Raw genomic sequence first — 9862 nt, forward strand, 5'->3', positions numbered from 1 at the left:
GGGTAATGTGATACTTGGCAATTGTTGTGCTCATGATTAAGCTCTTGCATCATATGCTTTGCACCCATTAATGAAGAAATACATAGAGCACGCTAAAATTTGGTTTGCATATTTGGTTTCTCTAAGGTCTAGATAATTTCTAGTATTGAGTTTGAACAACAAGGAAGACGGTGTAGAGTCTTATAATGTTTTCAATATGTCTTTTATGTGAGTTTTGCTGCACCGGTTCATCCTTGTGTTTGTTTCAAATAAGCCTTGCTAGCCTAAACCTTGTATCGAGAGGGAATACTTCTCATGCATCCAAAATACTTGAGCCAACCACTATGCCATTTGTGTCCACCATACCTACCTATACTACATGGTATTTTCCGCCATTCCAAAGTAAATTGCTTGAGTGCTACCTTTAAAATTCCATCATTCACCTTTGCAATATATAGCTCATGGGACAAATAGCTTAAAAACTATTGTGGTATTGAATATGTAATTATGCACTTTATCTCTTATTAAGTTGCTTGTTGCGCGATAACCATGTTCACTGGGGACGCCATCAATTATTCATTGTTGAATTTCATGTGAGTTGCTATGCATGTCCGTCTTGTCTGAAGTAAGAGAGATCTACCACCTTATGGTTAAGCATGCATATGTTAGAGAAGAACATTGGGCCGCTAACTAAAGCCATGATCCATGGTGGAAGTTTCAGTTTTGGACATATATCCTCAATCTCAAATGAGAAAATTATTAATTGTTGTTATATGCTTATTCATAAAAGAGGAGTCCATTATCTGTTGTCTATGTTGTCCCGGTATGGATGTCTAAGTTGAAGAATAATCAATAGCGAGAAATCCAATGCGAGCTTTCTCCTTAGACCTTTGTACAGGCGGCATAGAGGTACCCCTTTGTGACACTTGGTAAAAACAATGCATTGTGATGATCCGGTAGTCCAAGCTAATTAGGACAAGGTGCGGGCACTATTAGTATACTATGCATGAGGCTTGCAACTTATAAGATATAATTTACATGATGCATATGCTTTATTACTACCGTTGACAAAATTGTTTCATGTTTTCAAAATCAAAGCTCTAGCACAAATATAGCAATCGATGCTTTTCCTCTATGGAGGACCATTCTTTTACTTTCAATGTTGAGTCAGTTCACCTATTTCTCTCCACCTCAAGAAGCAAACACTTGTGTGAACTGTGCATTGATTCCTACATACTTGCTTATTGCACTTATTATATTACTCTATGTTGACAATATCCATGAGATATACATGTTACAAGTTGAAAGCAACCGCTGAAACTTAGTCTTCTTTTGTGTTGCTTCAATACCTTTACTTTGAATTATTGCTTTATGAGTTAACTCTTATGCAAGACTTATTAATGTTTGTCTTGAAGTGCTATTCATGAAAAGTCTTTGCTTTATGATTCACTTGTTTACTCATGTCATGTACATTGTTTTGATCGCTGCATTCACTACATATGCTTTACAAATAGTATGATCAAGATTATGATGGCATGTCACTCCGAAATTATCCGTGTTATCGTTTTACCTGCTCGGGACGAGCAGAACTAAGCTTGGGGATGCTGATACGTCTCCGACGTATCGATAATTTCTTATGTTCCATGCCACATTATTGATGTTATCTACATGTTTTATGCACACTTTATGTCATATTCGTGCATTTTCTCGGAACTAACCTATTAACAAGATGCCGAAGTGCCGATTCTTTGTTTTCTGTGTTTTTGGTTTCAGAAATCCTAGTAAGGAAATATTCTCGAATTGGACGAAATCAAAGCCCAGGGCCTATTTTCTCACGAAGCTTCCGTGAAGTCCGAAGGAGAGACGAAGAGGGGCCACGGAGGGGCCACACCCTAGGCGGCGCGGCCCCCCTTGGCCGCGCGGCCCCGTGGTGTGGGGCCCCGTGCCGCCTCTTGACCTGCCCTTCCGCCTACAAATAGCCTCCGTGACGAAACCCCAGGATCGAGAGCCACGATACGGAAAACCTTCCAGACGCCGCCGATCCCATCTCGGGGATCCAGAGATCGCCTCCGGCACCCTCGCCGGAGAGGGGAATCATCTCCCCGAGGACTCTACGCCGCCATGGGCGCCTCCGGTGTGATGGGTGAGGAGTCTCCCCCTGGACGATGGGTCCATAGCAGTAGCTAGATGGTTGTCTTCTCCCCATTGTGCTATCATTGTCGGATCTTGTGAGCTGCCTAACATGATCAAGATCATCTATCTGTAATTCTATATGTTGCGTTTGTTGGGATCCGATGAATAGAGAATACTTGTTATGTTGATTATCAAAGCTATGTCTATGTGTTGTTTATGATCTTGCATGCTCTCCGTTATTAGTAGATGCTCTGGCCAAGTTGATGCTAGTAACTCCAAGAGGGAGTATTTATGCTCGATAGTGGGTTCATGTCTCCGTGAACTGAGGAGGTGACAAGAACCTCTAAGGTTATGGATGTGTCGTTGCCACTAGGGATAAAACATTGGTGCTATGTTCAAGGATGTAGTCACTAGTTACATTACGCGCAATACTTAATGCAATTGTCTGTTGTTAGCAACTTAATACTGGAGGGGGTTCGGATGATAACCTGAAGGTGGACTTTTTAGGCATAGATGCAGTTGGATGACGGTCTATGTACTTTGTCGTAATGCCCAATTAAATCTCACTATACTCATCATGATATGTATGTGCATTGTCATGCTCTCTTTATTTGTCAATTGCCCAACTGTAATTTGTTCACCCAACATGCTGTTTGTCTTATGGGAGAGACACCTCTAGTGAACTGTGGACCCCGGTCCAATTCTCTATACTGAAATACAATCTACTGCAATACTTGTTCTATCGTTTTCTCGCAAACAATCATCTTCCACACAATACGGTTAATCCTTTGTTACAGCAAGCCGGTGAGATTGACAACCTCACTGTTTCGTTGGGGCAAAGTACTTTGGTTGTGTTGTGCAGGTTCCACGTTGGCGCCGGAATCCCTGGTGTTGCGCCGCACTACATCCCGCCGCCATCAACCTTCAACGTGCTTCTTGGCTCCTCCTGGTTCGATAAACCTTGGTTTCTTTCTGAGGGAAAACTTGCTGCTGTGCGCATCATACCTTCCTCTTGGGGTTGCCCAACGAACGTGTGAAATACACGCCATCATAGCCCTACACAATGAATGATGTTTGTTATTCAACAAGAGAGTGTGAATATAGCACAAGTGAGGAGAAGTTATTTATTTATTATGTGATCAATGTTGAGAGTGTCCACTAGTGAAAGTATGATCCCTAGGCCTTGTTTCCAAATACTGCAAACATCGCTTGTTTCTTGTTTCTTGCATCTTTACTTCCTGCAATATTACCACCATCTATACCACCTGTGTTTTACTATCTCTTCGCCGAACTAGTGCACCTATACATCTGACAAGTGTATTACGTGTGTTGGGGACACAAGAGACTTCTTGTATCGTAATTGCAGGGTTGCTTGAGAGGGATATCTCTGACCTCTACCTGCCTGAGTTCGATAAATCTTGGGTGATTCACTTAAGGGAAACTTGCTGCTGTTCTACAAACCTCTGCTCTTGGAGGCCCAACACTGTCTATAGGAATAGAAGCGTGCGTAGACATCACCGGCGTGGGGCCGTAGCTGCTCCACCACGGCGGCGCCTGCCCCGGCCCCGGGTGCGCCCAGGGCCGTAGCCTCGACCGCCTCGCCGGCCACCAGGACCCGCCATGGACTTCCTCGCGGGCCTGGCTGCGTTGCAGGAAGAGCTAGGCGGCGCTACGGTGGAGTTTGTGGCGGCTAGGGTTTGTTTCGAGGAGTGGATGAGGAAGAAGAACGCGCGCCCTCTTTATATAGGCCGGAGGCAGGCGATGGCCGCGGGACGCGTGGCGTCACCATTAACGTGGTTGGCGGAGGTAGACGGCGGCCGCTCGGCAGCCGAGGCATCGCCATTAACGTGGCGCAGACTGCCGAAGCGACGCAACGGCGGCAGTCGCTGGCGCGCTTGAGAAGACGCATCGACAGGATCGCTGTCAGGCGGGCCCGACGAAACGTCCGACAGACGCGAGCGGACACTTTGCGCGTTCGCGCAGCATCCGTAGAGATGCATCCGAGTCACATATTTAAGCCAGGTTTGCGTCACCACGGACGGCCCGGCCACTTTATGTCACCCCGCTGTAGGTGGTACCGGACTTTTTTCGGTTAGGCGGAGGCAAACGTCGCTCACGGAGATGCCCTAACGCAAACGGACGACGTGCGAGATGCGTTGGGCCCGTTGGAGATGCCACGACGAACTGAACGCAAGTCGGAGGTATCCCAAGCCCACACACAACCGAAAGCCGTCATCAATGCAACCCGCCGCACAGACGCAGAGGCAGCAGGCAGTCAGGCAGAAGAGGAAAAACAAACAGTCCAACCCGCAAGCTGACACGCCACCCTCCGCTGCTGACGTGCTGTGCTGTGCGCACGGCCGCGCCCGACGAGAAAAGCTTGCGATGCCGGGAAAGAAAAATTGGCCAAAAAAGAAGGAAACCCAAAGCGGGCAAGCAGCGGGCGGGCGCAAGCAAGCGAGCGAGGCCACCACCAGCGCGCTTCCCAGCAGCAGCACGGCATGGGCGCAACACTAAAAAGAAGGGAAGCTACCTCCCCCCAAACTCTCTCTCTCTCTCCTCCGCTCCCCCTCTGTAGCATCTCTTCTCCCCTCTTCCGTGCGGAGAACAGTGGCACCGCGCTGCGCCTGGCGAACCGCGGTGTGAGCTGGGATGGAGGAGCAGGATGGCGGGTTCGGAATCGGAGGAGGTGGCGGGAGCGGGAGCGGCGCGGTGCGGGAGCTGGTGCTGATGCAGCAGGAGCGGAGGCGGCGGCGGGAGGAAGAGGAGGAGGAGGTGCGGCGCCAGATGTTCGGCCACGCCGGCCGCGCCGCGTTCCAGGCTGCGGCTGCGGCTGCCGCGATGGGCCAGCAGCATCAGCAGCAGCAACAGCACCAGCAGGCGGTGGAGTATGCAGAGCTGGCGGCCGGCGGCGGGTTCTACGAGAGCGAGGCGGGCGGGTCGTCGGAGCCCGAGCCGCACGGCTCGGAGGACCGCCCGCGCGGGGTCTCCGGCGGCAAGCGGACCCGCGCAGCCGAGGTGCACAACCTCTCCGAGAAGGTGCTGGACTACGCCGCTCGCGAACCCTTCTTTCTGTCGCCCGGCTATGCTATTCTTGCTCATTTCCAGATGCTAACGGCCTCGTCTTTGGTTGCGCGCAGAGGCGGAGGAGCAAGATCAACGAGAAGATGAAGGCGTTGCAGAGCCTCATACCAAATTCCAACAAGGTCAGCAACACAAAACCAACAAAGCCCTTGACTTTACTTTCTTTGCCCCTGAATTCGGGGCTGCTGAGTTAGTGTTTCTGTGCTTGTGCTGCAAATTTACGGCCTAGTGTGTGCGTTTGTTTGCGGGGTTGCAGACTGACAAGGCGTCCATGCTTGACGAGGCCATCGAGTATCTCAAGCAACTGCAGCTCCAAGTGCAGGTCAGCAGACGCATTTATTTGGATGATATAGATGTTAGCATGCTAATGCAATAACTTTTGACTGATCCAAAGTCCAAACCGCCAACATCAAATCGATAGTGAAGTTTTAATGCTGGGAGATTCTCTTTTCACATAGCACAGCAGTGCCAACTACTATACGTTGACGTTGAGTGTGTTTAGCCAGATCGACCTTTTATGACATATATAGAGAGCTTGTTGATTTCCTTGGATTCATTCTCAGATTTCCCGGCATGCCATTTTACACTGCTTAACAAAATCTTGTTATGTTAGGGCTAGCTTTCCTGTGCGAATGCACTTTGACAAATCCTGTGCCAATTGATATGTATGCCAGCTAGCTATATTCAGTTGGTAGGTGCAATAGTTCAACTGCACGTTAAATCTTTAATTCTGAGATTGCACTTACTAATATGGAATCTTTGCTCTGATATCTTATTGCAGATGTTGTCTATGAGAAATGGCGTTTACTTGAACCCATCATATTTATCCGGAGGACTTGAGCCTGTGCAAGCCTCGCAAATGTTCGCTGCCCTCGGTGTTGGTGGAAGAAATGTGGCGACACCCAATTCTGGGGCAGTAGTATCATCTGTAAACCAAAGTTCAGGAGCTCATCATTCATTCGATCCAATGAATCCCCCACCTCAAACTCAACCACAACCTGTTGCTTTGCCAAGTTGCACTAACACAACCATTCCCGAGCCTTCGTTTCACTTGGGGGCATCACAGTCCCACCTTCGATCATTTCAGTTGCCTGAATCCTCTGAGGTAATAGAGGAAAACAGACTAGTACACTACTTTCGGTAAATATGACATTTCAGTTTCAGGGGGCATTTTTCTTAAAACATGCATTCTTCTGTTTTAAAGATGATGTTTCGCGGGGAGATAATGCCGAAGCATCACCTAACACCAGCTCAGGAAAGAGCTAATCCACCAGGTTTGTGAGAATTTATGTAACTAGCTATTGTTGCCAGCATCTTCATTTGTCTTGTGGACAGCAAATCTTCCATTTTTGATGCATACCTCTTCATCCCCTTGAAGGGAAAGTTGAACTCACTAGGGAAAAAATCACCCATGTCGAGCACACATTTGGATGGATACTCAGATAGCAAATACTCCTTTTAGATTAAGGGTGCATTTGATATTGTGGTAGATGATGTGGTAATCCAACTGTTCTGACCAGGTTTTTACTTATTTTTCCATTTGACTAACCAGATTTTTCTTTCTGTTGTGGCTATTTTCTCACAATAGATTGTAAAATAAGTTGATTACAACACAATTCAGCAACCGCAAACTAGCTTAAGGAGTTGGATTGTGATTCAAGCTGATGCTAGAGAAAAAAAAAATCTTTGTTTGAACATGTTATCTACGATGTGCTTAAAACATGGACATCACAATGTGAAAAATCCTTGATACTTCAAGTTTTAACGATTGAGTATTGACTTCCTGTAAATGAAAATACTGCAGTCGGTTATGAGATAGAGATGTGGTCTAGGAATACAATAGATTGACTAAAAAGATTTTGGCCTAATTTAATCGGTTCCATGACTTCAGTCATAGGCTCATAGCATTAATGAGCATATTCCTTCAGCCAGGTGAGCTAACCAACCTAGTCCAATATGTTACTAGTGCTTCTGTTATGGTGCTGCTAGAGGGATGGCGCAAGAAGGCCGGCCGGGGGCCTTTTGCCCACGGCCGGGCAAGAGCAAAGGGATTTCCTTCTTAATTCTTGCTTGATTAGATTGATACATCTCCTCTCCATATATAGAGAGGTTTACTTGACTCCCAAGCAAGGCTTACTTGACCCCTACGCAAACCATAAGACTAACGGGCCCAGGTCCAGGACGAGCTGCAACCGAAACAAACCATGACTCGACGCAACACAACCCTAACACCTAAAAACGAGCCTTTTACATCTCGGCTTGTTTTATTACTCTCAACCTGAAATAGACAGGGACGCTTTATTGTTGACCCCTGAAAATAAAGTGGACACCATTCGTCCATCGGACGTGCACCTGTACAGCCACCTGGATCCCATGGAAACCAGCGGGACAAAAGGAGCCCGCGCGGCGGGCAGCGACGGAATGCAGTGGTGCTACGCAGTGCGCTCCTGTCGGTGACACCATGCCTTCTCCCTGCCGGATGACTGTCGATGGCGCAGACTTTGAGGTCGCTGCCCGCGGGAAAAACAACATGTCCGCCGCCCGTGGGGGAAACCGCACGCCCAAGATCCCCGACGCAGCGGACGAGCTCGAGGTCCGTTGCGCAACGAAGCGCAACTTGGAGGAGCTGCAGCTGTAGATCACGCATCTCCCGTACACGCCGACGCGCTAGGAGGCCGCGCGCAGCAGCATGCAGCCTCACCGCCGCCGACACGTGGCGGATAGCAATCCAAGCCGGAAGCGGTGACGGCGACGGAGGGAAACGGACCTGGTGGAAGGGCATCCCGGGCGGTGTCGATGTAGAGCCCGGGGCCAAGGTTGCTCCCACACCGCCGAAAGGCAGAGACGGCATCGATGGCGGCGGCAGCAGCTGCTGCTGTTGCAGCTGCCCACCGAACGGCAGGGACAGCGTCGGTGAGGACAACAGCTGCAGCGGCATCGTTGGTGGCGGCGACTGCTGCTGCTGCTGCGTCCCGGTGGGGAAGAAGGCGGCCGGCTGCTGGAGAAGAGGAACCCCCGGCGCTGAGGTAGGGCCCGGCCCAGAGATGGTGGACAACGGCAGCGGGGACTGCAGCAGCCCAGCGTCGGGTGGCGGCGACGACAAGAAGAACGTCGTCGCCGCAGCGGCGAGGCCACGACCGCGGCAGGGCCCGTGAGGGGCTGGGACGGCCACGCCAACCAGGGCGGGGTGGTGGCGGCGATCACGCGGCGAGACCGCCAGATGCGGCGGGCGCCACGGCAGAGCGATGGCCCGGTGGTGGCGGCTGGTGGCGCGGCCGGCGGCGGCCCATAGGGGCCAGCTAAGTAGAGGTGGATCTCCTGGACCGCGGTGGCGAGATCGCGGAGGGCTGCGGTGATCTCCGCCGGGGAGAGAACGGCGGGGACGTCGGAGTGCGGCGGTGGCGGGTGGGAAGAACTCGGTGGAGGGTTGGACATAATCGAACCCGGGAAAGCTGATACCAAATGTTATGGTGCTGCTAGAGGGATAGCGCAAGAAGGCCGGCCGGGGGCCTTTTGCCCACGGCCGGGCAAGAGCAAAGGGATTTCCTTCTTAATTCTTGCTTGATTAGATTGATACATCTCCTCTCCATATATAGAGAGGTTTACTTGACTCCCAAGCAAGGCTTACTTGACCCCTACGCAAACCATAAGACTAACGGGCCCAGGTCCATCACCATGACGTACTCTAACAGCTTCATAACATCATCAACTGCTCTTCCCATGCTAGTGGCTGCTAGAATTGCTAAGTTAAATTGAAGAAGTAATCAACTATGTAACTCACTTTCAATAATAAAGAAAGCCGTGTAGGCTGGGGCATAGCCTCCTTTTCGAAAAAAACTCACTTTCTGACCTACATCCAAATTTTATATTATTTTTTAATGCAGACTTTCTTTTTGTCTCCGTTCTCATGTATCTTAAAAAGTATATCGACAAATACTAACCACAGTTTGTTTTTGACAGCTTAGGAAGTGGTTACTAGTAACACTGAAGTGGGTAGCGAAGGCAGGATGACATGACCTAGTTCAGTAATCTAACCGCCAAGTCCGACAGTCAAGCTTTGCGAATCGTTGACCTCCATCACTGCTATAGTACTGCTATTCTTGAAGCGGCCTGAGCGCTTCACCTAGTAGCTAGAGAGAAGAACCGTGTAATATTGCCATCAGATGCTCCTTTCCAGTCCATTTGGAGGCTAGCAGGTAATGAGACTAGTCTGCCATGGAATGTTTTCTGAAGCAGCACTGGCTACCATGCTGCATGTAAGCAACTTCCCCCTTCATATGAGGCCACATGTAGCAGTCGTGCCAATCTAGATCAGAGGTTCATAATATAACCTGCGGAAAACCTTTTTGAGACGGAAGGAAATTCTGCACGGTCTCCTATTTTTGGTCGAGCAATGTTGCAATATGATATCTGTTTTCAGGAACTGCCAATCAGCAGCAGAAACGAATGGAGCGATGGATTCGGATCCTACCGCGGAACTCTACATGTCTGGTTTCGGATCCACGTCGCACTAGACTTGAATTTGAAGGGCAAGTTTGAGATGAATATTTCCCTATTGACACTGTATTCTCTGCAGATTTCCCACGAACTTGAATCGTTCAGACGAATAGCCATTGGTAAAAAACAAGTTTCAGGGCATTGTAGTGCACATACTTTCGCGGAGTAT

The 9862-nt window shown here is 49.3% G+C and overlaps 1 protein-coding gene across 2 annotated transcripts; it reads left to right on the plus strand.

Moving 5' to 3' along the window:
- Window positions 1-4516: 4516 nt before the first annotated feature.
- Window positions 4517-9573, plus strand: LOC127318085 (uncharacterized). Of its 2 annotated transcripts, none has more exons than XM_051348707.2 (6): window positions 4517-5151; window positions 5253-5318; window positions 5453-5518; window positions 5978-6301; window positions 6401-6470; window positions 9162-9573. In XM_051348707.2, the coding sequence occupies exons 1-6, from the start codon at window positions 4765-4767 to the stop codon at window positions 9173-9175; spliced, it is 927 nt and encodes a 308-aa protein (XP_051204667.1). In that variant the 5' UTR covers window positions 4517-4764; the 3' UTR covers window positions 9176-9573. The 2 variants fall into 2 exon arrangements, with proteins under 2 accessions (XP_051204667.1, XP_051204668.1); XM_051348708.1 differs by having other exon boundaries at window positions 4518-5151; window positions 9157-9573.
- The last annotated feature ends 289 nt before the right edge of the window (window positions 9574-9862 follow it).

The sequence above is a fragment of the Lolium perenne genome, chromosome 7 (assembly GCF_019359855.2).
Source record: "Lolium perenne isolate Kyuss_39 chromosome 7, Kyuss_2.0, whole genome shotgun sequence".
NCBI classification, from domain to species: domain Eukaryota; kingdom Viridiplantae; phylum Streptophyta; class Magnoliopsida; order Poales; family Poaceae; genus Lolium; species Lolium perenne.